General features: G+C 36.1%; 4 protein-coding genes and 1 pseudogene across 4 annotated transcripts; 3 read left to right on the top strand and 2 right to left on the bottom strand.

The window, feature by feature from the left end:
- Positions 1–290: 290 nt before the first annotated feature.
- LOC113773672 (VQ motif-containing protein 25) lies at positions 291–845 on the bottom strand. The gene has a single exon (XM_027318299.1). The coding sequence runs from the start codon at positions 843–845 to the stop codon at positions 291–293; it is 555 nt and encodes a 184-aa protein (XP_027174100.1).
- A 4,987-nt stretch (positions 846–5,832) lies between these two features.
- LOC113773671 lies at positions 5,833–11,266 on the top strand (annotated as a pseudogene).
- A 40-nt stretch (positions 11,267–11,306) lies between these two features.
- Positions 11,307–15,768, bottom strand: LOC113775353 (delta(12)-fatty-acid desaturase FAD2). Its single transcript, XM_027320192.1, has 2 exons — positions 15,611–15,768; positions 11,307–12,677 (listed from the first exon to the last, which is right to left on the bottom strand). The coding sequence occupies exon 2, from the start codon at positions 12,664–12,666 to the stop codon at positions 11,515–11,517; it is 1,152 nt and encodes a 383-aa protein (XP_027175993.1). The 5' UTR covers positions 12,667–12,677; positions 15,611–15,768; the 3' UTR covers positions 11,307–11,514.
- A 6,305-nt stretch (positions 15,769–22,073) lies between these two features.
- On the top strand, positions 22,074–22,874 carry LOC113776168 (protein LE25-like). The gene is made up of 2 exons (XM_027321274.1): positions 22,074–22,234; positions 22,402–22,874. The coding sequence occupies exons 1-2, from the start codon at positions 22,148–22,150 to the stop codon at positions 22,774–22,776; spliced, it is 462 nt and encodes a 153-aa protein (XP_027177075.1). The 5' UTR covers positions 22,074–22,147; the 3' UTR covers positions 22,777–22,874.
- A 2,941-nt stretch (positions 22,875–25,815) lies between these two features.
- Positions 25,816–26,901, top strand: LOC113776093 (18 kDa seed maturation protein-like). Its single transcript, XM_027321168.1, has 2 exons — positions 25,816–25,988; positions 26,282–26,901. The coding sequence occupies exons 1-2, from the start codon at positions 25,902–25,904 to the stop codon at positions 26,645–26,647; spliced, it is 453 nt and encodes a 150-aa protein (XP_027176969.1). The 5' UTR covers positions 25,816–25,901; the 3' UTR covers positions 26,648–26,901.
- The last annotated feature ends 1,093 nt before the right edge of the window (positions 26,902–27,994 follow it).

The following is a 27,994-nucleotide window of genomic DNA, read 5'->3' as shown; positions in this document are numbered from 1 at the left end:
TTAACTCCATGCCATATGATATTCCTCGTTTAAGGAAAGATTAAAAGCAAAGAAAATATGATGAATTGCATACTCATCCAGGAGTTCGAAAACTTCAAGTGATGATCAGGAAGTAGTGCAGTGAAAAGATCGAACTCAAGAGGAGAAGGGATGGATCCCAGAAATGAAACTCTACCTTAAACCCTAATTAAATAATTAAAGATTGAATAATTAATCAATAGCTGGTCATAAAAAAAAGAAATTACCAACATTTGTTTTCAAGTCAATACGCTACTAACTACTATTACTAATTAAGCAAGCTGGGATTGTCCATAAGCATCCATATGAGAAGCTTCCATGGGCATAGCAGGAAGCAATGGAAACTCATGGTTGAGCTGTTCCATGAAGCCCTCCAACTCAGCAAAACCACCTAAGAAACCTCCACCAGAATTTGCACCTCTCCATATTTCTTCTTCACCCTTAATCCTTTCTCTGAAGCTGGCACAGTGAAAACGGCTTCTTAGTTCCATTTTCTTCGCCAGTGGCCTGTGAATCATGTGATGCTGGGGCAAAGTACTGCAGGAAGTATTTCTTGATGCCTCAATTTTGTTGGAGGGAACAATTCTTGGTAACTTTTTCTTGGTGCAACTGTCGTTTTTGTTCTCTGTGGGCTTTCCAGTGAGCCTTTGCACCAATTCCCGGAAATTTGCGACGTCGGTCTTGATGATCTCCGGTGCAAATATGTGAATTATGCGAATTTTGGGCTTCACTTTGGATATCATCTGAGAATTCTTATGCAATCCTAGTGCTGCTGGTGCTGCACCTGTTACGCTAGTATTGGCGACACAATTTTGTCTGTTCGTCATGCCTTCCATAATATACATCAAGACTACCTGGAACTTGAGATTTGAGCTGTAGATAAAAGAAAATGGTAAGTTGTAAAATTAGTTAGGAAAGAAGGGGGTTGGAGAAAGAGTGGCTCCTTAGGACTGCAAAGGTTGGTTGATTCTTTAGTGAGGAAGAAAGGGGGGATGTTTGTATATATAGGAGAGTAATCAAAGGTACTTGTTGAATAGAATATAGTAATGAAGGGCCGATAGAAAAAATTTGAAAAGAAAAACAAGCTGTCTGTTGAGGCAAGGATTGAATGAATCCTTTTCTGACATATTGAAGAATTGGAGAGAGTCAATAAAGTATGGAATTCATCTATCTATTGGTCCCCGAGTAATAATAATATTATAAGAGCCTAGTTAAAATGACAGAAACAGTCCTCTGTCTCTTAGAGTTGATGACGAAATTAATGCAAAACAATATGATAATCAAACTTTAGCATGAAACACAGTAGTTGCCAACTTGGTTTATATTTAAATCACAAAACCCTAATGTTAAGCTTTGTTTATGTTCTCTTTTTAAAAAAGAAGAAGAAAACAGACTGTTGCCAAGCAGTCGAGGGAATTCAATTCATAGTATATATTAAAGCCACACATTACGAACTAACTGATTGACCTTTTCTTGAACTGTCACTGCTAATTTGTTAAACGGACTGTTTAACAGGTGTACATTCGTTAAGATATATTTCGGGTTTTAGATTTTTAGAAATATAAGATTAATTAGGGAAGGCATATAAATGCAAGGAAATTAATTAGGAAAAGTGTATAAATGTAAGAGAAAATAGTAATTATTAGTGTGTATATATACATAGTAGGTTGGGTTAAAATGTATTTCAGGTGTTCGATTTTTAGAAATATAAGATTAATTAGGGAAAACATATAAATACAACGGAATTAATTAGGAAAAGTATATAAATGCAAGAGAAAATGGTAATTATTAGTGTATGTATATACATAGTAGGTTGGGTGGAATATAAGTGTGTTAACGAGTGCCCATAGAGCACTCGTTAAAAAAGCCATTTGTTAAATGGTGGCAGAGTATTGTGTGCTTAATTTTCTCATTGAGTGTTTCTCCAAGAATGTTGGTTTAAGAAGTAATTTAGCAAATGCCAAGGTTATAACTCAATGAGAAGTTCTAAACAAGAATTAAGTACAATATGTCGATAAAAGATTAAGTAAATCGAAAGCACTAAGAATACTAGTCCCATTCCATTATTCATCGTCAGTATTCTTTCAACTTAGTCTTAACTATTTCCCTTCTCAAAAAGCAAAAAGAAAAAATATTAAATCTTTAAAAAGATGAAAAATTTGTTTCCTCTTCTAGCTAGTGACATAATGATAAAGATATATGATCAATTATAATAATCTAGTTCGTACGACGTTTCACCTATAACTAACAGGTCACAGGTTTGAACCATTAAGAGAATAGGTGAAAAATCACTATTGATCCTTTGAATTTTTTTTTTAAAAAAAATTACAACAGCACCACGTTCCTCCTTAGATAATAATCGTTAGACTCAAAAAAATTAAAGAAAAAACAAGAAGTTTAACTCAATCATACATGGTAACTGTTTAGTTCATCTGATGCTTATAATTAATTAGTACTCCACAAAAGAACTAACAACATAATGCACAAGCCAATCACAAATATTTTGTGTAAATGACAATTAGGTCATTATAAAGGACTAACATGTCTAGCAACAAGCAAATACGTGACACTCAATACAAGAATGCGCGTAGTAGGAAGAAATTGAGCCAAATGTCATGGCTCCCATTATGGATTTGGGTACGGCCATGTTTTGTCCAGGTTTCAGACGTCTCAAAAACTACTATCTCTGTATCTTTCTTTCGTTGATTTGGTGAACCATATATTGCTTTATACTTGCAATATTCTTTGCTAATCCTACCATCAAATCTTTATTATGTGCTCGTGATCTTTGAAATTCATCACAAGTTATTGCTTCTGGTTTTTGGCATTACGTTGTATGTCCTTCTTGAATTAAACATGCTTTTGCAGAACATTCCCACGTACTGCATTAATATGTTTAGCAATGATTCCAAACCAAAAGAATTCAATTTCATTTCATTGAGTTGTATTTGCCTCTATTTGGTACTTGAATGCCCTCGAATTCAAAGCTTTAAACACAACTGAACTCCAAGGTTTTGCCATGGTTTTGACTTTTTCAAATGTAGGTGCCAATAACTTTATGTGTATCAAATGCTTCTGTCAATATAGAAGATGTTAGGACAAATTATTATCTCTAAGCTTTAGAGTTGAAAGAGTAAAATTTCGTATAAATTCCATAGCTGTGTTCATAATTTTATAACAATCTATCACAACTTTACTCTCCTTGCGCTTAGTCTTGTCATCCTTGCGCTTAGTCGTTGTACGAATGGTATTTAGCAAACATCCAAATCATGTTAAATTCCCTAAGTTTTTGTAAGTTGTTGTTTTTCAAAAGCTGCGGAATTGTTTGGATTACATTTTTGTGGAAAGTTTTTCAAAAGTAATTTTTTTTTCAAAGTATATCTTTGACGCATTTCACAACCATTGTTTTACTTCACGTACATCACATTTAAAAAAAGGATTAATCTTCCCTACATCACATTTAAAAGTGCTCATTGTCATCCGCTGTAGAAGATATATTAAACATATTAATCAACATTACAGTTGATCAGCAAATGAAAAAATAACACACGTTACATACAAATGCTTTAATTAGCAAATTCTGTCAAGTACTCTTGTTAAACAACTTTCGCAAATAAACACCAATCCTTAAAATTACATATAAGAAATGCTAAATCCTTGAAAACAGATTCGACTTGGGATAATTTTTCTCATTATAGATAAAATAGTATTCATGTGCTAGCAACTTCTGGCGGATTCTAGTATTGCATCAGAACTAATCCTTGTTCAGGCTCACAGTTAATGCGCCTGCCTTCCTACTTGCCTCTGATTGTCTTTCTCTTAGAATAACATGACCAGTTGATACCTTCTCAACAGGTGCTTCTGCTATATCTATTTGTTTATTTAGGTCGTCCAAAACAAATTTCATTTTCCTACAACGCTTTAAATTAACTGTTTCCACTGTCACTACACCTTTTTGCCTTACTAACAATCAAATTCTGCCGCTATAGTATCAAGGTCTCAACGTACTAATGAAGTTATCCTCAGAATCCCAACAATCATAGTCTGGAGCACTATAATAATTCCCTGTTCAAATCATAAAAGATTTGCCCTGGACTCTTATACTATGGCACTAGTGTGCCCAGATGGTATGTTCTTTGGCTTTTACATGTTTGGCTTGTTCTTGAGAAAGTTAGAGATTGGATGGACTCTGAGTACATTTTGGTGCTTGTGATATATAGCCAGACCTGCGTGGTCCCTTGTGCCGGTTGCTCTTGGGTATTGACCAATTCTTTCCAACTCCAGCTTTCACGATTTCACCAGTTTCTGTATCCTTCTTCCATCTGCTCTTTCCATGTTGTCTTTCTCAGGGTAAATGACACGTAAATTCCGCATTTCTGTTTGCTACTGCTTGCTTTTATTTATCTGAAACTAAAGAAACTTTTCTTGGCAACAACTATTCTTCACTAGAATTATGTGCACAGTTTCACATCTGGGTTCAAAAAGGTTTTGGAGCTAGTCTCAGTGCACTTTCTCGTAGACTTGTCTAATTTCTCTTGTCCCTAATGTTTCACCTTTCAGCAGATCCATTGCCCCGATTTTTAGATAATTATCTTTTCCAATCACTCACTTGCATTAATTGGGAAATGGGACATGTTTGATTTCTTGAGTATCTGCAGGTTTCATGAACATGATTTACAACTTGTCGTCAGACTGAAAGATGAGTAACTAAACTTAAAAATGTGAACTACACAAATAGGCTTTTAAGTTCAGACCAGTCCAAACAAACTTACCATTTTTTTTTTTTTTTGGTATTAATCCTGTTGCACTAAAAAGTGAGTTAACATTAAAAAGTGACTTGGGTGCACTAATTAATCAAATCTACTATGAATTAATTAACAGCTGCATAAAAAATGCAGGTAGTGGACCCTGGAGGAAAGTCTAACACCCTATAATTGGTTCATCAATTATACATTAACTTATCCGAAACATCGCAATATTCACCCAAGAACACAAATGAGACCCGCTTCCATCCTTGAGAAAATTTTCGGCAGGACGTGCAAATGCTTCCAATTCAAGGAGCAAATAGGACAAGCACTCTCGTTCTCAGCTGTAAATAAATAAGCCTATGTATGTTGCTTAGGGAGCATGTTTCATTGCATGAGAGTGCTAGAATTTGGATTTTTATTTTACTGAGCATCGCCTTCGCTAAATATTCCTACTCTCATCCAAATATCAAACACAAATTCATACACTACATCTTGCTGGTTACAAGTAACATGTCGACATTTTCAAGACGAGAACTAATTGCATAAGTTTGATGATATGATAGCTCAATTCAAGAGTAAATAGATAGATAATAAAGATGGGCTCTTTCCGTATTGACGTTAGGAAGAAACTTAAAAGGAAAGTTAATTATGTCTCTCTGGTACCAGAAAGATGATTACAAGTTGTCAGCTCTCTCCTACCTAATCCCTTTCAAACAGAAAAGAAAAAGATCGTACGAATGCTGGCTAGTGAAATTTGGCACAAGATAATTGGGGGTTTTTAATAGCTTTGATAGTTGTAAGAGTTTTTTGCAATTGCTTAATCGATCATGTGGTTCAAATTTAACGATAGTAAATAACTTTCTATAAAGAAGAGTGGTTTTTAATTACTTCTTCACCTTGAAAGATTTGACACTTGTTCAATCACCAGGCATAAAATGTTGTTAACGCATGCAATTTCTTGCGCTTATTGTACTTTCTTGTGAAACTTTTATACACATATGTCTACACCAGGTAGTATATTCCTGTCACATTATTTACTTTTAGTTCGCATTATGTGTTGCCAGATATGGACGCAAAGTCATCTTTGTCTGTCAATATTGCTTGGTATGTTGGGTGAAAAGTTCGCCATTCAACATTAGACCCTTAATCTAAGCTATAATTGTTGACTGAGCACCATCATTTCTAGAGGAAACTCCCCCGGAGGAATAGGCCGGAACCCTCCCTCCCCCTCCCCCCCCCCCCCCACACTTCCAAGCTTATGGGAAAATGGAAAGCATGAAGTATATGGCGAGCATAAATGCAGGTATAGGCGGATTTTGCCGGCTTAAGTATCGTGTGCTATGTAGTGTTGTTTTTTATTTGTTTTTGGTTCAGAAAAATTTTGGATGAATTCAACTCTAGTTATCTTCACAAATCAAAACATGCTTCTAAGAACACCAATTGTTTAAATTCTTACAAATTGCCTTTTTTAGGCCAATACTTTTTTCTAATGCAACGTTTTACAACTAGCCCTATATTAGGACAAGGGAGATGAGGATGGACCCATATCTCCATAAATATTTCAGAAAATCCTGAATCGAAAATGCAGACTAGGGGTTTGAGGATATCAAAACATAAAACATGAAATTTAATCAAGGAAATGACCCGATTTTATCAATGGTCTCAATTTTTTTTTAATAATAACGATAATATTCGTATAATCTAATCTATTTTACATTCTATACAGTGGGAACAAAGAAATCGTTGAAGAGGCTACTCCACTTGAGGCTGTATAGTATTGTATTGTTCACGCACTCACGCACATGCAGGGGTACGTAAAAAAGTGAAAAAAAGTGAAAGATGATTAGAGAGTGGCTTTGTCCGTGCAAGAATGATTGCTTATAAGCCGTTAGATTTGCACGTGCTCATGTCAGAGTGCGTATCATCATGATTTTCAGTTCCGTTGAGCTCCGATGAATCGCCAATCAGTCCCTCGTAGCCAGCCCAGGCCCAACAAAATCTCACTCTGACGTCATGCGTCCGAAAAGCAATCCACACCGGACTCGTGTGCCGGCTGGTCCAGCCGGCCCACCTCACTTCCCCACGAGCAACTCTGCTGCCACGTGGCAAGCTGGTACGTTTGCGTATGCTGGGATTAGGTTAGCCTTAGCAGGTTCCAATTAACCATCCAGCCAATCTTCTAAAGTTTGCCACAAGGGAAACTGCCAAAATACAAACCAAAAAAAAATCCACCACTAGGGGAAAAAAATATATTATTAAGTTTCAAGCCAACTTTCTCCGGTCTTCCCTTTTTAAAAAAAAAATTAAAGAAATCCACATTGGTCAACACACTAATCTCTATCAAATCTTTCTGATCATTAAAAAAAAAAGAGGTTTTTCTGAGGAAAAAAAATACACTATTTGAGGTATGATTTAACGTATTAATTGGATAATTGGATTTAACATGCTATAAAATTTTGAAAAAAAAAAACTAAAATAGAGTTTGAGTCATGGTACGTAGCATTAGAGGTCCATACCATTAGCTTGATACAAAATTATACCATTGCTTGGAAAATGAACGAGTTAACAAAAAATCTTTTGTTCATGGAATACTTTGGTATGATACAATGATGTGGTTAAGAATTTTTTTTAGTTCATCATATAAAAACATGCTTCCGATTATCACAATCACAAGCTTCTTCCTCTCAACCCCTCTTCTCTCAAGAGTAAAACACACACAGAAAATACAATGTTTGGTTCTTGCTTTGTCATGTCCAAATTGATAGTTAGTCTCTGACAAAATACCGATTTTTGAACGATTCAATGCCATTTTTTTAGAAGCTTTGCTGTTGATTGGTTAGAACAATATGTCCATAGGTGTCATTTTTATTCAATACGCGTTTAGCTCCTTGTTTATGGCATATTAATTTTTGGGTAATTTTTTTTATACGCTATTAGTGTGTACATGATCGGTATTGACTGTATGTCACATAATTTAATTTCAAATTTGAAATTCAATTTTAGCATATATGACACACATCCACGATTATTAGTGTAAAATAAACTTTACATTGACAGTGTATGAAAACTTAATTCTTAAATTTTAGTGTATTTAAATCCAATTGATCAAAATGCCCCAAACCATAAAAAATTTTAAAAAAATAAACTTAGAGTTGACCAACCTTGACCTCAGGACGGGCGGCTGGGGTGCACGAATAACATATAACCAATCCTCTTAGGTGATTGATTGATACATATCATATAAACACATAGAGTGTGTCTCACTCACAAATTTTATATATATATATATATATATATATATGCCTCTTGGATTAATATTCAAGTGCAGCTCTCGTACTTGTCATTTTCATTTCTGGATTTTGGACTGGCCTTCTGAATATTGTTGAGATATAGGTGTACCACTTAGAAAAAAAGAACAAAGAAAGAAGATAAAGCAGAAAATACAATTATATCTCATTATAGGCTGGTCCTCGCATTTTATTTGTATGTGTGTGCCCCTAAGCTTCCTGTGCTTGCATGTTGCATGGCTGGATTTACTGAAAGCAATGATATACAGTGAGATTTGAGACATTGACTAGGCACTTCTGAGGCTGAGGCCTAAGAGTAATGTGCTCGGCTAGGTTATCCACATTCAATTTGTGTCATTTGCTAATTAAGTGCTACATTAATCATCTGTCTATCTAAACAAGTAAGCATTACACTTAATATCAGCATTGTTTGGATTGTGGTTTTTTGCAAAAAAAAAAAAAAAAAAAATTCCATTTTCTGTAAACACATTTTCCAATCACCTTTTTACCTCATATATATCAAATTGTTGCAGTATATTTTTCTGCAAAATTTCCTAAAAATAACAATGCTAACGGATTAAGAGAAATACTCTAATTTACTAGCATTTTGCAATATAAAATCTCGGAAAATCCTTTTTCACATTCAGAACTTACAAGGCAATTCATGCACAAGACGAACTCAAATTGACAATCCATCAGGTTTTACTATTGAAAAGTAATAACTATCCTTTTTGCTCTGTAGTTTTGATAGAAATAAGGTTGGGTAGCATTCATGTATATTCTCGAACGACTTAAATTTGATACTTATGAAAACATATCATTGGATGCTAAATTAGAGCACCAAATTCCAAGCCTTGCCTAGAATGGAATTGTAAAGGAATTTAGGCTTGCACCTCAGTTCGACTTATTTGTCAAAAATAGAAAAGAAAAAATGCTCAAATCTTGGGCCTAAACACACCGATTAGCTAACGCGAAGCCTACCCATCAGCAAACTAAGTCCAAGCCCATGTAAGCCAAGAAGGTGGAAATTTCGACCGGGGACAACATACCGCATTCTATCGTGAAACTAATAAAATATAAAGGGAAATTTACCAAATTGGTCTCCAATATTTACCAAAAACACTTTTTTAGTCCTTAACATATAAAATCAGCCAAAATTATCCCTCACATTTAAATTGTGATCCAATTTGGTCCTAATGCTCGTTTTTGCTCATTTCTCCGGCTAAAATAGCACGCCTCTCTCACGTGACCATATTTTTAGGGCAAAACCGGAAAACACATTTCCAGAATTGAAAGTAAAAGGATAGGGGACCACCACTCCTTTTCACCTTTCCCCCTCAAATTACAGTTTCAAAAATCCTAAATTGCATCCCTTAATTAACAAGTATAACTTGGAAATGTTAGTGATGATAATGACAAAGACAAAGCTGTAGAGTGTGACGGCCTGCGTGTTTGGGGACATGGCATCTCGTCCTAATTTCGGCCTTAATGAACTGGATTTCGTTTTCTCCACCCTCGTCGTCGGCTCTATTCTCAATTTTCTGCTCATGTATCTCCTGGCACACACCGCCGAGGTTGGGGCGCTTCTTCTTCTGGCCGCCTCCCCTCCATCTTCGTTGCTTGTCCTCCCAGCCACATGTTCGAGCCGAGGGCTTACGGTGTATTCAGTCGGATGGGGACTTTTGTGTACAAAAGCACCCTCTTTGCAGCCGTAGGCATCGCTGCCGGACTCGTGGGAACTGCCATCTCCAATGCCCTGATCAAGATGAGGAAGAAGATGGATCCCAATTTCTAGACCCCCAACAAGCCTCCTCCGATGCCTTTGAACGCTCTCACCTGGGCTGTCCACATGGGCGTCAGCAGCAACTTCAGATACCAAGCCCTCAACGGCATCGAGTTTCTGCTTGCCAAGGGCCTTCCCTCTTTTCTCTTCAAAAGCTCCGTCGTCGTTTTGAGGTGCTTAAGCAATGTCCTTGGAGGGATGTCTTTTGTCGTACTGGCTAGGTTAACAGGATCACAGGCTGCTGCTGCTACTCCTCCTCCTCTTCCTCCTCCATTTTCTGCTGCTGCTGAACTGGAACAACAACAACAACAACAACTAGTGAAAGAGGAGGAGGAGGAGGTGGTGGTGGGTGTCTGGGAAGGTGGTGTTGCAGCTGGAGATGCTTTGCCTGCTGACAAAGTCAAGTGGTCCCTTATCCTTTTACTTTCAACCGGTAATGAAATGTGTTTTTCGATTTTACCCCTAAAAATATGATCACGTGAGAGAGGCGTGCTATTTTTAGCGGGAGAAATGAGCAAAAACGAGCATTATGACCAAATTGGATCACAATTTAAATGTGAGGGATAATTTTGACTGATTTTATATGTTAGGGACTAAAAAAGTATTTTTGATAAATGTTAGGGACCAATTTGACAAATTTTCCAAATATAAATTAATAAATTAAGTAAAGAAAAATAGAGGGAAGAGGATTAGTATGAATTTAGTAGTTCTATTATGAACTAACAAATTACGAGAAGACATATAAACACACCAATGAATCTTATAAGGGATGAATGATTCAATGTATCTTTGAAAAGATAAATGAACATCCACACTTATCATTTTATTAATTTCATTACTCAGTCTAAATTCCCCTCGAGTTTTATTCGAGCATCCTTTTGCAGACCAACTTGAACCAACTTGACTCTTGCTCATGGCTGTTTGCCTTCTTTCACAATATTCCTTCATTGAGCAACAAAAGGGGAGATTATGTCAGCTGCTATTGTTTCTTCTTTTTCATTACAAGTAGTAAGCGCTGAGGAAGACTAGAGGACCCTATATAACTCAAGCAGTTAAAATTATGAGCGAAAGAAATGGAACGGCTAGGAAGCTAATCAAGTCTGAGGATTCAGTCTGAGTAGAGTTAAAATCAGAAGCAATTGAGGATTTTTGAGTACCTTAACTAAACTTCTGAAGATGGATCTCATCGATTAACTGATTCTAGTAGAGTTGGGAATTAGGATGCGACATGATCCAACTGTATCTGGAACACTATTAAGCTCAATCGGAGGATGTTCAAATAGTTACTAAGTTAATACGTTAGTTAAGTTCTTACTAAACCTTTAGCATATATCTTGCTTAAGTATGCTTAAATCTCTTACCGACTTTAGCTACAGTCTTCTATGCCAAAAAGAAAAAGGGCATCTGAAACTTTAGCTGGATTTAGATAAACGTACTGCCATTGTCAAAAAAATTGTTTCGCAGTCCAAATCAAGCAAAGGCTCAGTACATTTGCTTCTGAGTCCATTATCTTGCTGCACTCATTGCACCTTCCCATGATTAATAGAGTAATTAATTAACTAAAATCTTAAACTAATTTAAGAAAAAGGTTCGGTACAAATAGGAGGAAAAAGACAACCTACACTAACAGGGAAGAGAGTAAAATCTTCCACTAAAGATTGAAACTTGCCATCAAAACTCAAAGCTTGTTGTTGTACCAGAAGACACCTTTGTTCTGGTCAGCATCATCTTGCTCAACATAAATACACTCCTTTGCTTCTCTCCACATTGCTTTGAAAATTGGCGTCCCATCAAATTGGTAATAATCTCCGAGGATAGGCTTAATTGCCTTTGTAGCCTCCATTGCATGATAGTGAGGCATGGTTGAGAATAAATGGTGTGCTACATGAGTATCTGTGATGTTATGGAATACCTTGTTCAGAATTCCATAATCTCTGTCAACTGTGGCCAAAGCTCCCCTCAGCCAATCCCACTCTGAGGAATCGTAATGAGGCAACGAAGGGTGGGTGTGCTGCAAATATGTGATCAATACCAGAAACCCATTCACGATGAGCAATGGACATCCATAAACACAGACAACCCAGGCAAGCCCTTTTGCTGCCACAAGACGGTACAGCCCATAAAAGACAGATAGTACACCAACGTCAGAGAGGTAAATTTGAAGGCGCTCGCGGTCATTGTAGATAGGGCCATAGGGGTCATAATGGCAAGCAAACCGATCATAAGGTCTTCCGGAGACATTGAACATCAAGTACAAAGGCCAGCCCAGAGTAAGCTGAACAGCAAGGATCAAAACTCTGCCTAATGGATTGTTGAGAAACTTGGCAGACCATCTAAGGTTGGACTTAGCTTTAGGTACAAATACTTCATCACGCTCTAGGGAACCAGTGTTTGAATGGTGGCGGCGATGACTGTATTTCCAAGAGAAATATGGGACAAGGAGAGCAGAATGGAGGATTAGGCCAACAGTGTCATCAAGCCATTGATAGTCACTGAAGGCGTGGTGGCCGCATTCGTGGGCTATGACCCAAACACCAGTTAGCACACAGCCTTGGCATATCCAATATAGCGGCCAGGCTAAAAAGGAGAGAGGCTGAGGGAGGAGGGGAATATATGTCGTTGCAACGTAGTAGAAAAGAGAGGCAATTGCGAGATCATAGAATACATAAGAGAAAGAGCGAATAACAGACCGCTTGAAACAATGGGGAGGGATGGCTTTCTTAACATCTCCCACGGTAAATGGAGGCTTTGAATAGGGAACTCTTTTGAGGACATCGGATTTCGACCTCTTGGCCTCAGTGGAAACATTCATTCTGCCTCCAGCACCCATTGTTGAATGATCTGCACAATGTAAGAAACCATTAGATTGGACAGTATTAAAATAGAATGAAAAGTTTGGTAGCTAACAAATCAATGAGTTATAATGCAGGTAAACAGTAACGAATCATAATAGAATTAAAACTAGATTGCTTGCTGTCAATGGAAATTTCAGACCAAGGAAAACTTCAGCAAATATAAAGCGGCTGAATAGTAAAGCCATAGCAACTTCATTGTGGTCTAATGATGCAACAAGTTGACAGACTCCAATGGTATTTAATCAACTAAATCTTCTTTCGCTCTATAGACGACTAATTCAAAATATTCAAGCACGCAGAAAAAGAACACAAAAGTTGGTCAATGATCTGCACAATCTAAGCAATTATTAGGTTGAAAAGTTTGATTAAAAGAAATCTGACGAGCTATAATGCAGGCAACCATTGCTTTCACAGCATATTAATTTTCAGGGACGGACAACTTCGTCAAATACAAAGCCACTCAATATTCAAATTGTACAAAGTCAACAGAATTTGACAGACCAATCTCCACCAATTGTAATTTAACCAAAGATACAGACATCTGCTCTGTAGACAACTAATTCAATATACAAGCACCCGCAAGGCGAGAACCCATGAATATCTATTTTCTTGGCTCAGCTAAATAGCAGGATCAATGTCCTTTATGTACTTGGATTAGATGGCGACATTAGCCTTTCCTATCGGAATACACTTAGGATGCTCCGCATAGACATCAGTTTACAATAGGATTTTAATACATAATACCTTTGCATTAGTACAAGATCCTTATGATAATGGAGGGCTTAATATTTTCCTTTTGGGTTCTTTTTTGTTCTTGGGGAATTGCAAGAATAGAGCTTTTTATCACCCCAAAAAAAATAATTATGCTACATAAATTGCAAAGGTACCGAATAAGGAAAAAGCATATCCGACTATTGCTACACATTTGGTGGGCCCCCACCAAATGATTTTCTTTACATCACAGCATATGCAACTTGAGCCGAATTTTTATATTTGCCAACCCAAAAAGATACAATTTGCATCTAATTAATTTGATAAGACAAGAAAATATCTCAACAAGTGCCTCGTCATGAAAATGAGATGTATTCCTTTTTTTTAAGAATTAGTACTTGACCCAAGTCAAAAGATGATTTGGCTCAGACTATTGAACACCGGGTATGGTACCCTCCCAAAAAAAAAAAAGAACACTGGATATGATAGAAAAGTATAAATCTAGTAATAAATTTTCTAATGTATGGCAATCTGAAATTTACTTCATCAAGAAAGAAAAGTCTTTAGTAGTAATATTCAATGCAAGTAGCCATCAGTCCGCCTGCCGGCTGCCGTCTGCTGAATACAGCTATAAGTCATTGGCCACTCATTAAAACATCACATCATTGGCCTATGATTCTCTACAAAAATACAATTAACATTTTTTCCACAAGTTCTTGAAAATAATGGAAAATTTTCCCCAAAGTATTCATAATATCTGCATTCTCTTTTAATAACCCTTAATCTCTGAAATTTAAATCTATGAGCTTAATGAAGAGTTCCATTGTAATCATTAAGCATTGCAAGGAGGAGTAATTGTCCAAGATTAAACAACTAAGAATACGACCCCACAGCTTCCACATGTTAAATTCACTAACCACTCAACTCTTTACCAAATTGAGGAAAGGCATCCATCTAAGGAAGTCCAGTAATTCCGTATAGGAAAAAGACACAAAACCAAAGTTGTAATTTGTAAAGCGTTAACGAGTGGGAGATGTATACAGAAAAGGTTAATCAACATGTTACCATCCGACCCACATCCCATGTGACAAATCAAAAACTCAGTAGTTGGTAGCCCAATTTTTTATTCTTTTGGTCAAAGGTCAATAAAAAAAAATTGGCAGCCCATGAGACATGTAGTTCAATGTACTTGTAACGCTTGTGTTAAGCATCAACCTTTTCCAACAACACGTTAATTTCATTTTGATGCCAGTAATAAAATTAGGAATAGCATTTCGTATATTAACATGTATACATTAAAAAGTCTAGATGCCTCGTTTTGTACCTATAACTTAAGTTTGTTTTAATATATAGTCCCTTTTGTTACAAAAAAAAAAAAAAAAGTCTAGATGCAATGAATGTCTAAATTTGAATTTCAAATTTACATTGAAGTTGATAATTATACATCCAAAGCTTCAAGAAATGAGAAGTTGCAAGGCTTCAAAACTTGAGAAAGGAAGTATGGATTGGTGAGTCTCTCTCTTTGATCCTAGGACCTATTACCAAAATTTGGTCTATAATAAACACCATGACTGAGAAGTTGAAATTCCTTCTGCATTCGTTTGTATGCAGAAGTTTGTTCTTGAATATGGAGGAGCAACAACATATGAGTGGTAATGGGCAGTTCTTCCAATTTTGGAACTACAAAATTTTAGTATTAGTTGGACAGAAATGTCGAGGGAATCAGACATGGGGTTTGGTAAATCTGGATCCATTTCATATGCACGTAGTATTTGAAAAAAAAAAAACGTAACAAATCAGATTCCTCTGGCGAATGCATTACATAATCCAATTAACAAAATTTGAAAAGGAAAAGCACATTCATCAAGGGAAAAAAAATTTTCCTTTTTTTTTTGCCCTTTTAAGCTCTTCTTTCAGGTTTCAAAATCGAATCAAAAGAAAGAAAGAAAGAAATCAGAGCTCTACAGCACACCATCCAAATGAAGAACATTCGATCCATACATGCAAAAATTACTCATAACTTCTAGCTGCTTTTGAGAATTTATTCAAGGATGGAATGATCAATAAAAAATAAATAAAATTTATCAATGAATCAGCCTTCCAGTCAAAGATCTAAACTCAACCTCTATATATGCTCTTTTGATCCAAATGAAGAATTTTTTGCAAAGCAAAAGAGAAAACGCAGCAGCAGGTTATTAGGATCAATACCTGATGAAAATGGAGGAGGATATATATTATATTTTTTTCCCTCCGGGGAAGCTCTTTCTCTCCTCCACTTGAGAGAGCACGAAGAAGTCGCCCTTTTCTCTTTCTACTGCTACTTTTCGCCTTCTCCTCTCCTCTCTGTCTCTCTCCTTAGTTTTCGGTGGCCGCTGGGGGAGTCGGCCCTCTTTGGTTTATATAGGAAGTGGGAAAGGGAACGCTCGGATTTTAAGCTTTTACGTTTCCCTCCTCTCGAAATGAATACCTTACAATTTGCGTGGGCCGCATCTCTCCCTCTCTCTCTCGGACCCACACGCCTGCACGTAATTTTGGACCCTTCCCGCCTTCCAACATTTTTAGTGCATTGTTTGTGGGGTGTCAAGTCACTTTTGCGCTCTTATTTGTACTTTTGACACTCCGCTGTCTTGTTTTCTTTTGTTTTATTGTGGATTCGAACATATAAATTTGTCGATAATAAGTGAAATGTCTTATTAATTAGAACATATAATTTATCGATAATAAGTGAAACGTCTTACTAATTAGGAGGTTGGTTTCGTTACCTGATACTTCAAGTGTGCCACTCCTTCCACTACACCCAAACTTATTTATAGTCTCGTCTGTTCTCTTATTTTTGTGATTTGTTTATGAATATTATCACACATTTTGTAGTACAGTATATGTCAAATAATTAAACAAATAATAAGCTGATTGAAAATGTAAGAGTCCATTTGCATTGGAGTTTAAGTTTTTTTTTTTGTAAAAAATTGTACTATAATAATATGATATACTCCCTCCGTCCCATTGTTAATGTCATGTTTTCACTTTTTTGTTGTCCCAAAATAAGAGTCTTATGGCAAAAGTCAAACAACTTTCACTACTACTTTCCTTTTATACCCTTAGTAATAATGACAAGATTCCATCAATTAATAATAAACAATTACATATGGCCCACCACAACACATGCACACTTTCACCATTCCTGTGACCTTTTGCTTTTAGCTGGCTATTTCCGTGTGTCAGACAAGGGGTAAAACTGGAAGAATATGAAAAGTGCAGTCCACCATTTTACTGTGCATAAAAAGTGCTATTCCCGAAAAATGTCCCAAATTTTGGGACGGAGGGAGTATGTGAGATATAATGATAATTAAAAATTGTATTAGAGAAATATTTTAAAATTTCTCTCGAAGAACTCACAATCCCATTTGGATACAGCCTCACTGTGTTCGACAGAAATGAAAACAGCAATTTGAATTTCCTGTTGTCTTGTAAGTAATAGACAATTCCTCATCAAAATTCTCTTTGTGTAGGCATGCGAAAAGGAAAAATTACAATAGACATCTTTATTGAAAGAATTATTAGAAAAAGAAAAAAAAGAAAAGATGCAAGCCAAGGGTGTGGCAGTAGCAAAAGAATTTTTTTTTTTTTTTTTTAAAAAAAACACAAGTTGCACTTTCCCAAATGTAATTGGTCGGCTGATCCTACGTTGTCCAATGAACCGTCGCCGTAGATTTGGAGAGTTGCGGCAATTTTACGGCTGAGATTATTGCACAAGCGGTTGAAAATATCTTGGGAGAGTCACGTGTGCAACATAGATGAAATGTTGAAAATGTCCCGAGATCCTGTCAGCTGCAGATTCAAGCTAAACTTGAATCAATCAACAAATCAGGATATAAAAATGTTTTATTAAGCGACGTACGACTTAAACAAAATGGAAAGAGTTGAGTTGGACGGTAAGATAAAAGAAATTATAAATCAAAAATTTTAATTGCAAAACTTTACATTTAAGAACAAAAAACTTAAATGATAGTAATAATTAAAAAGATGATCTACTTTCAGGAATTCTCATATTTGTTTTTATTACTAAAAAATATCGTGATTTTCAATCACTCTTGTAACTGGATTCGAAAAGCATAATCCTCCGCATAAAATTAGGTAGATGAACTCTAAATATCTAGTAGATTTTCAGTCACCTTTACCGGTGGACTGTGAAAGCATAATCCTTGGTAAAAAATTAGGTAGATGGACTCTAAAAAGCTTAATCCTCCATATAAAATAAAATTAAACAGAAGAATCACGAGATACACTTTTTGTAAGTGGACTCCAAAAGGCATAATCCTCCCTGTAAAGCAAAATTAAACAGACGAATCACAAAGATGGAAACAGCAGTGAAGTTGGGGCTTTTCTCCAGCAACATCCTCGGATCCGGTTCTCCATGACCGTTAGATGATGTTGTTTTTTATTTTTGTTTTTTTCTTTTCTTTTGGGGTTGGAGGTCCAACCGTCCAAGTTTCGTTAGTGGTGTCAATATTGATAAACCAAGTTGTATAAGAGAGTATTTATGAAGAAAGTGATATGCAATAGACAAAAACCAAAACTATGCCAGGTTTAATATATAGAATTGACTAGTTGAGATTGCTTCATCAGTGCAAAATCAAACTGTTTGCAAAAACTGGTTACATTTAAACAAGAAAAAAAAAATTATTGGAAGAGCATAAACCAAGCCATGCAAAAGTGTATGTGCTTTTGCAGAAAGTTAGTTTGGTTATTTTTACAAGTATATCTTTATAGGAAAATTGCTTTCTGGATGGTAGCTGAAAATTTGTTTGTGATTAAAAATTAGAGAACTCTACACTTGGACAAAAAGAAAGAAAACCCGAAAACGAAAAAGCAAACATAAAATACTATACTTTTTTTAAATTTTAACAAGCATAAAATACTATACTTTTTAAAAATATATATATTATCACATTAGAAAAATACTATAGTTTTTTTAAAAAAAAATTATTTTTTCAAAATAATCGCCTATCCAAAAAAAAAAAAAGATCCGCAAACAAAACACTTATCAGATGGAGGGCGTGTTTCTTCAGCGGTTGGATTCTTGTGAAACTAAACTTTCATGCCAGTTCAAACATGCTCAAAGACTTGCTCTTTCTGGGATTTGGCATTGAAATTTCCTTTGTCAGTCCGAAGTACTGTGTTCACTATGTTGGAACATTTTTCTTTTTTTGGAAAAAATAATTGATAGCCAAGAACATGATAAACATGTTGGTGCTTGACAGGCGTCGAGCCTATACAATAATAAATACCTGGTCAAATAAATTATGAATTTTGTATACAGTAGTAAATAAGGTCAAATCCACAGAGACCGGAGAAATTCGTTTCTCCTCTAGTTCAAAGTAGGGGGGATTTTTATAAAAATGAAGATAACTAAACAGCTCAAAGAAAAATAAATAAACAAATAAAAAATAAGTGATATTTTATTAAAATTAAATCAATAATAAACAAGCTCTAACCAAGGACTAACTTTGGAAATGGTTCACTAAATTGATCATCAAAATAATGAAAATCTTATTTATTCGCTGATAAACAATTTATAACTACTAAACACACGATGACAATCAACTTCTTCTTACTGTATCGGTGATCAAGGTATGACTATTAATTACTCCCCTAATCAAGAAATAACTCTAGATACGATCACAGAGTTCAATTTTTCAATTGTCTTAAGAATTAGAGAAACCCTGTTCAAACCAAATAACAAGCTATGAGGGTTATTTTAAGTTAACTCATATGTTTTCCTGACACAAATTCAATCATGCCAGTCACCACTAATTTAAAAAATTTAAATAATTACGGATTTAACTGCTCTAACTAGTTTTAGGTTATTAGATTAATTAAATATCGGGTGCCCTTGATATTCAAATAAAATAATAACCATAAGAAATTAAATCAGAGAACATACGAATATCAGTATATAAAAGAAATAAAAATATTCAATTCGATTTTCACAAGTTTAGATTAACCAAGTCTTCCGTTGTTCCTTGACTAGAAAAAGAAATTTAGCCGCTCATCACGAGGAATAATCCAAGCAATTTCATCGACAAAAGTTGCATGAACATTCGACAATAAGAAAAGCGAAAGAAAAAAGAAAAAGAAAAGACGAAGAGAAAAACTCTTCATAAACTCTTGAGAAAAAGGATACAATTTATGTATGTACAATTTATGAAAAATGCACTTTAGCAAACCAAATGGTGCTCCAACAAACAAAAAAAGATCTTTGACAAATACACTACCATCACATAAGTGCGTTTCAGATAGATTCTTGCAAAACTGAAATTCATGTTTCTAAACACATGTTAAGAAAAAGGGTATAAACTATTTTTTACGTAAAATTTGTGAATAGGGCACTTTAACAAACAAATGCATACCCAACTTTTAAGTGCTCTTAACAAACAAGAAAGCGTTTTGGCATATACAATACAACTATCAGTTGGTGGTGGTGTCTCAGACTCTCAGATAGAAGATTCTGTAAAACTCAAATTCAAGCTTGTTCAGTGCACATGTTCAGGGATGCCCTTTGTAAAGCAAGAATCACGATTGGGCTCAGATGGCCACCTTTTACCCAATACTTAGGTACGCAGATGGACAAGTTAGTACGCAGGTCTATAAATGAAGTAGTCCTTCATTTATTCCTTTTACCTAATTTTGCATTAATTCCATTTCAATTCAATCACAATAGGAATCCAATTGCCAACTACCTCTTTCTTTTCGTGTAGTTGAGATTAATTAAAGTCCAAGATTAGGTAAGAGGAATAAATGAAGACTACTTCCCCTCTGTCTGTGATGCTATCTTAAACCTGTTTGAAGACTTCAAGCACGGCAAACAATTGAACACGTATTTCAACAGTGCAACGACTCAACACTGTTGGCTCCAAATCAGTTTCACTTCGCCGTCCTCGTAGTATTAATTTTTTTTTTTTGTCAATCGTCACTTTATCTATATAATTCTACTCTATCATAACCTAAAGAGGAGGCCCGTCATTTTATCTATATAATCCTACTCTATTCTAACCTAAAAGGGAGGTCCAACTAGGTCTATAAGGAGCCGATGGGAACTGAATTACCATCGGACCAAACAGGTACACTACACACCCATCTTGATTTTTTTTAAAAGAAGTCACATATTGTGACAATTGATGGGAGGCAAGAGTTGGTGGTAGCCACCAACCCAAAGGCTGGTGGTTTCCTCGTAGCATTACAAGAAAGTAGGAATTGTTCTATTCAAAATTGACATGTTTAATTGAGACTAGTATTTAGGGCACATGCCAATGTGTGTGCAACTAATAGGAAAATACCATTAAAATTTTTTTTGAGCAAATTAATATCATTTCCAGAAGAATTTGTTTTATATTTTGACAATAGATATTAAAAAATTCACCATAACAAAGTGTATAAATAGATAGTTATTCAGAAATAGTTCATAACCATAATTGGTGTTTGATTATATTAGGTAGTTAGTAAAGGTCGTTTAAGAAAAAGGTAAAGTGACAAAATTTTGTTTACACCAAAATCTCCCTCCACCTTTGTGTATAGCATAGATATTTCTTTATATTACAAAAGTATAATTCCTCCGATAAATGATAATAATACAAGCCAAGCAATGTTTTCCTAATTTATTTTCTTGGCGACAGAAGAAATTAAAGTGGGTTTCGGCTGTGTTTTGAGGAAAGGCAGCAGTTGAAATTGGGATTTAGGGAATGCAGGGCTAGTGGTTGAGCGTTTTGAGCATGTGGGAGAGGCGAGTTGTTGCAGCCTTGTGGGTTGTGAGACAAATGTGGAGAGACAGAGTTTGGTGCAATGGTGGAGGCTGAAAATAACGAGGAAGATGAAGAGAACGCAAATACTGGATATGTTAGTCTTTTAGCTAAGTCACATAAGTTCGAACGAGTCTACCCGACTTAAAATTGCAAACGAATCGAATCGAATCGAATTTTGACATAATCGACTCGACTCGATTTTATTAAGTTCAAATTCGAACTTAAACTCAAAGAATTTTTAATTGTAAAACTTAAATTTGAATTTGATTTCAAATTCGAATCTAGTAGAATTTTAAAAAATAAAAAATAATTATTTTTTAAAAATATATAAAATAGTCATTTTCTTAATAAATAATACAAATGTTAGAGACACATATATAATTTTATTATTAAAATAAAAATTAGAAAAAGAGAGTTGGCTGGCGAGTTTTTCTTTGCTCATTTCAAGTTCAATAACTCGATTTGATCAAATCAACTCCCAAGGATTTGATTTATTTGCAATCCTAGCAAGATAATTCAGTCGTATGGAGAATCATTTCCCTATTTAATTTATCACTGAACACAACGTGTAGCACATAGTTTGAGACAACAATTTTGAAGCCATTGCAGGGCTCCACGTACGAAATGTAGCAGCACAGAAGCAAGTTAAAGATCCTCCTCTCCCTCTCCTCAGTCATCATCTCCAAACTTCTAATCTTATCCACTTCCCTCGACAAGCGTCAAATCTCCGCACCTAAGTTGTCCCTTCAATCTCCACGTGTATTCCCACGACGACGTGTCACCGCCTCCCATTTCCTATCCTCTCCACGCCCATGCACATACGATAAAACCATGTGAAGTTGGTCACTTGAGCATGGTATGGTCAAGGGATATATGCTCGTTTAGTTATAGGCAAGGGATTTGGCACAGAAATAAGCCATAATTAATCTTTGCCACAGAGAGAAAAATGCAGAAAGCAAAGGAAACATCAGCCGACGTAGCTGCTTCGGCAAAGTCCGGTATGGATAAGACCAAGGCCGCTTTACAAGAAAAGGTAAGTTGTTTTAACTTGTTTAGCACGACCTAGGAGGCTGAAAAGTTCGATTTTGGTTCAAAACGACTTTGTTTAAACCAATGATTTTACCAATTCAACCCAAGATTGCTGGTAGAGTGTGTCAGTATTGATATATTTTTGTTGTTTTTGGGTACGTATATATGCAGGCTGAAAAGATGACTACTGATCCAGTGAAAAAGGAGATGGCTGAGCGGAAGAAAGAGGAAAAGTTCTTTGAAGCAGAGTGTGAGAAGGGACGGATGCGCCAAGCTGCCAGGAGAGGCGACCACAACCTCCACACGGCGGGTGATCCGCTCGGCCACGCTGGTTACTCGGCTCAAGGGCCGGTTAGGGAGGATTATCCAACTAGCGTGACTAGTGGAGTTGTTGGGTCGCAGTATCCTGCTGGAGTGAACACGGGGAGTGGAAGGACCGGTGTTCTTGATCCTGACCGGGTGGATGTGGGCAGACCGGGAGTTCAAGACCCCGGGGTTGGCGGCGGAGGAGCTAGGACTGGTTATGGACCTGGTGCTACATATTAGCTAGCCTGAGTGTTTATGACGCATGTTTTAGTTTGAGCCAATACTTTGTTTAGTAGTAAGGGATGATCCTCTTATAACTAGGGTTGTATTATACAGAATTAGCCATGTTTTGGAATAAGGGAATAATACAGAATTAGCCATGGTTTGGAACAAGGGAATAACATTGGAGGTTCTTTAAAACCTTTAACTTGCACATGTTGATAGATTTATGGTGCTGTTTAGAGGAATTCAAATGTTAATTTTTTCGAAAGCAATGAAATCTATTTTTATGTTAGATCACACATGACATGAATATTTGGTATTTTCCCAAGCAGTACGTAGTTTCCGGGCCAGCAAGAATTTCAGGCCAGAGTAGAACTATCTTAATTTCCAACTTCTTCAGACCACATGATAAGATAAATCCTGAGTTCACCTCTTGAACAAGCATTTGTCTGCCATTCATTCCATTGTAGTGTTGTGAAGTGCTTAATTATTGAACATGAAATTTTGGTTATAAGCACAGTAATTGGCTCGGAGGTTGAACCGCTCGTCGGGTGGACCGCCCCCAGGCCAGCCCGCTTTTTGAATCTGCTTTGAGCAGTTTACTTGGTCAAATTCATTTAACCAACTGGTTTAATTATGAGGGAACCCGGCGGTGGTTTGCTTAAACACACTTTTATCAAGGTTTCAAATTTGGATATCCTTCTCTAATTTTACCACTAATTTAGACTTTTACATGTTGACCAAATGTTGCTTTAACTATATTTATTTACTTTCTTATGTAAAATTAATCGCTAGAACTTTCAAACTGAGAAGTTCCCATTCCATCATTATTGCTCGACTTTGATGCTTAACAACGAGATGTCTCCAGCAAGTATTAGCTCATAGATAGTAAACACCAATATGTCACTTGGGATCCTCGGTGACATGTTTTCTATACCAACTCAATGCCACCAATAGTGTTGCGCCAAGTGTCATGTTATTATTTACATTTTAATTTTCTAATAATTCAACTTGGTTTGGTTTAACACAAGTGTAAATAATAACATGACACTTGGCGCAACACTATTGGTGGCATTGGGTTGGCATAGAAAACATGTCACCGAGGATCCCAAGTGCCAATATGGAGGGTTTCCACACATATATACATTCTTAATGGCATTAATATTTTGTTAGTACAATTGTTGTATATATTCCTATGCCATACAATTCGTTTTTATATGTATTCCGGACACACACACATACTCCGTGTATCTGTATAATGCATTCAATTTAGTTAATATTACTTTTTGTCGTGTTGCACGCGCATCGATTAGTTAATACTATATTACTTCCTGTCGTGTTGCACGCGCGTCGATTGTATCTCGATAACTAGATATAATTTCTAGTTTAAAATTTTGTTGTATTATTAAATAAAATAAATTTGATTTGTCTTTGACTACGAGTCTGTATTCGTAAAGTATAATAAAAAATGAAATTGAGTGCTCTATCAATATTTATATTCTCATAATATATCTTTTTAAGTACAATAATTAATGTTTAAACACACCTTACATATACTAAGATAACAAATATATTATCAGCATTTATAAACATTATATTTTAATGACTTACTGACTCAACCATTAATCCCGTCAGTATGTTTGTTTGAGTTCTTCGCAGGTCATGTTTGATAAGTACGGCAATAAGTGATTATAGTGTGCTTTTTTGGTTCGTTTTCACCCTAATTAAGATTTTCCCTGACATGGTGGGTTCCCTGCCTGCTTCGTTTGTTTAGAACCGGTGGGGTGGGGAGGGGACAGTGGGGGAGTCATAGAAAAAACAACGCTAAAATTTTGTACGTGCTCTTTTTTTATTTAAAATATTAGGACATATTAATATTTACGTAACTGGTAGAATTAATATAAGGACATAATATAGAAAGAACATTAGGACATACTCGAAGTTTACTCGAACAGTCGAAGTTAAAGTATTATTTTACTTTTTTTAAAAAAAACATACAAAATCATTTACAATTACTCACGATTAGCCTTTCTGTTTTGATAAAAAAATTTTAACCTTTTCATCCTCAACTCCTCGAAATACATTTTTGTTAATATAAATAATCAAATAATCATTTACTCGAAATTTCTAAATGAATGAGTGATAAACTACACCAAACTTCAAAGAAACTAAATGCCTAGACTCTAGAGGTTGGAAACTATTGAGCTATTTACTATACCCATTTTCTTTAACTTAAAGATGTGGTCTTAAGCATATTTCACTCCTTGATGATAGAGGTTAGGGGTGCATTCGAGTCAATTCAAGTTCGAATAGTGATCACTCGATCATTGATTCTCGAACTCGACTTGAACTCGGCTGAGCAAGTAGTTTACAAACTCGAGCTCAATTTGAATAAGGTCGAGAATCCTTACGAGTCATGTCATACTCGAACTCAATTTTTTTGTGATAAATTTCACAATTTTCATACTTATAAGTATAATTTCACATATATATTTGTTTTCAATTAAAAATTTAATTATTCAAATAAGTTTGTCAAATACTTGAACCTCATTTTCTAAGGTCTATACTTGATTCAAATTCAAAAACGAACTGCTAAAACTCGATTCGAATTCGATTTTAATCGAACTCGACCAAGTTACTTGCAAATAACTCACAAGCACCTTGAATCTCTAGCACTCAAATTTGATTTTGATCGAGCTCGATCGAGGTGTTCACGAAGGACCCGGGAGCACCTTGAATCTCTAGCAACCCTAGGGGAGGCAAACCGTGGCTGCATTTCAAAATCAATGGAGCCCTAAAAGGTAGCAATGCCATATTCCTATTGCTACGTGGCGTGGCCCGTCTTCTCGGGGAAAATTCCCGACAAAGCCTTATCTTTCTTTACGCGGATTGGTAAACTGCCCTCTGAGGATGCCACCTTGTGGACACGTGTTTGAAACCCCACGAAAACTGGAGTCAAGTGTTCCTCTTGTTTGAGTAACACTTGTCTTTATCTCCATACTTTCCACAATCTATTTAACCGCTTTCTCGGACCTTGTTCAAGAATCAAATCATCAATCAAACAGTTACAAAGTTTCTCTTAGATAACTTCTTGCAAATTAACACTACCAAGTTAGATTTCAGAGCAAAAGAGAGAGTGGAAAATGCAGGCCATCAAGGAGAAAGCAGCCAATGTTGCCGCCTCAGCCAAGTCCGGAATGGAGAAAACCAAGGCCACCATGCAAGAGAAGGTTATATATACTGCACTTATTTATCCCTTTCCCTAGCATTAATTTTCAATTTTGACATGCAATTTACTGAACAATATCGCAATTTTTTTAAGACTTGAAACATGTCTGGAAAAGTGCACTCCAAATCCTTATGCCGAACCATTTTCTTGGCTCCATGCATCTACTAGTTCTTGAATGCCAATTTTACGCCAAAACTATTAAGCATGATCATAAAATCCCTGTGTCACGCCTTTCTCTGCTAATTTCTGAAAACGGGATGAAGCACATGTATTGCAACTAAATTGTCTGAGCAGGTTGATCGTGCCGCTGCAAATAATCCAACTGAGAAAGAGATGGCGACAGAGAGGAAGGAACAGAAGGTGAATCAGGCTGAATTTGACAAGCGTGCGGCTCAGGAGCATAACGCTGCGGCTAGGAATGCAACCAAAAACACTGGCCAGCCGCACACCTATTCCACCACGGGTGCACCAGGACATCCTACCGGGACTCATCAGCAGTCGGCCTTGCCCGGCCATGGCACCGGACAGCCCACCGGACAAGTTACCGAAGGCGTGGTTGAGTCCCACCACATTGGGACGGCCACTGGGACTGGCAGGACTAATGCTGCCCATAACACCCATGTTGGTGCGGCTACTAACATTGGTGGTTCTTATACTTAGACTAGATTAGATAATTGGACCTTTTAAATCTTGCTTTGAATAAGGACTTGGAACCCTTTTTAAGTTGGACGGTCCACTTGTTGTATTCGACTATTTCTGATCTTAGGTTACTTAGGATTTACAAGCTTGCTTTTTCGATAATGTCATTCGTAGGTTCACTTCTAGCATCTATGTAAAAGTTGTTTATTACTATTAGTGACTTTCGTGGAGTGGAAATTTTAGTAATAAGTGAGGATATTACATGTTCGTGGTAATTCGTTTTCATCCCATGTTAAGTTTCTCCTCAACATGGATAGATTTGAGACATAAGAATTTCAATTAGTCCTTTTTTGATAGAATAGAGTTTCAATAAAGACTCTTTCATTTGATCGAATGCATCATGAATTCTTCATCAATGTCTTTAGTTACGCCCGCCCAAAAAAAAAAAAAAACTATATCAGCTTTTTGGATAGTGCCTTATTTTCAATATACGTGACCAACGAGTTAAAAGGAGAAAATTATCACCGGAAGAAGATGCCTCCACTCCATGCCTTTTGTGATCAACTAATCGAGATTTACTTCACAGGAAGGAAATAAAAAACAGACCATCAAGCATTAATCAAAATTAGTTTGCGCACTCCATCTTCAGCTTGGCAAGTAATGGCAACCCTTTCAGCATATCCAGATGTACTATATACCATGGGGTAAAATTGTAGGCTAGAAAAAAGAATTTATTCTCTTTTTCGGGAAGTGAAGAATATCACTGGACTCCACGATCAGCTAATATTCACACGTTAACATAAATTGGCTCATAAATTGACTCAATTGACAAGGATTGATAATTTCTTTACAAAAAATCGTGTATTTGAATTTCGTTGCAGTTTGTGTTTGTAAGCGATTTATAATAATTTTTATAAGTAATTTATGATTTCGAAGGATCATGATGGTGATCGAAATCGAATCCACTCAAATTAAAAGAAAAAAAAAGAAAAAACTAATATCCAAAAACACTAGCAAAGGTTAAAAATCAAGTTTGGCCAAGAAGGCAGACTGCAATGACCATTCGCATTCGATTCGGACCCATGTTTTATCTGGGAAAAAAAATTCCGAAAGATGACTTGTTGTCAACTATTACTTATTTAAAACCGCCACCTGGTGTTTTTAAATTCTGCTTTACTAAAAGGGTCCCTACCCTTATATTAGACTGTAGCTAATTAGCCACATCGTGAAATCATTGGTCTTGATCCAATGATTAAGGAGAGTCCCTTTAAGAGCTCTCCGGTGCACTAGGTCAGGGATTAAAATCCCGTCTAGTGCATCACACAATTTCTTGTTCTTAAAAATTTCATAGAGTACAACAGTGCACTT

The sequence above is a fragment of the Coffea eugenioides genome, chromosome 6 (assembly GCF_003713205.1).
Source record: "Coffea eugenioides isolate CCC68of chromosome 6, Ceug_1.0, whole genome shotgun sequence".
In the NCBI taxonomy this organism is placed as follows: domain Eukaryota; kingdom Viridiplantae; phylum Streptophyta; class Magnoliopsida; order Gentianales; family Rubiaceae; genus Coffea; species Coffea eugenioides.
Note: the sequence above shows the minus strand (reverse complement) of the source record. Positions and strands in the feature narration are given on the sequence as shown.

Bases quoted from the DNA above. Each gene is read 5' to 3' on its own strand.
- LOC113775353 (XM_027320192.1), bottom strand. From the start codon at position 12,666: ATGGGTGCTGGAGGCAGAATGAATGTTTCCACTGAGGCCAAGAGGTCG.
- LOC113776093 (XM_027321168.1), top strand. From the start codon at position 25,902: ATGCAGGCCATCAAGGAGAAAGCAGCCAATGTTGCCGCCTCAGCCAAG. The intron at 25,989-26,281 runs GTTATATATACT...TTGTCTGAGCAG, and splicing joins AGGCCACCATGCAAGAGAAG to GTTGATCGTGCCGCTGCAAA.
- LOC113773672 (XM_027318299.1), bottom strand. From the start codon at position 845: ATGACGAACAGACAAAATTGTGTCGCCAATACTAGCGTAACAGGTGCA.
- LOC113776168 (XM_027321274.1), top strand. From the start codon at position 22,148: ATGCAGAAAGCAAAGGAAACATCAGCCGACGTAGCTGCTTCGGCAAAG. The intron at 22,235-22,401 runs GTAAGTTGTTTT...GTATATATGCAG, and splicing joins AGGCCGCTTTACAAGAAAAG to GCTGAAAAGATGACTACTGA.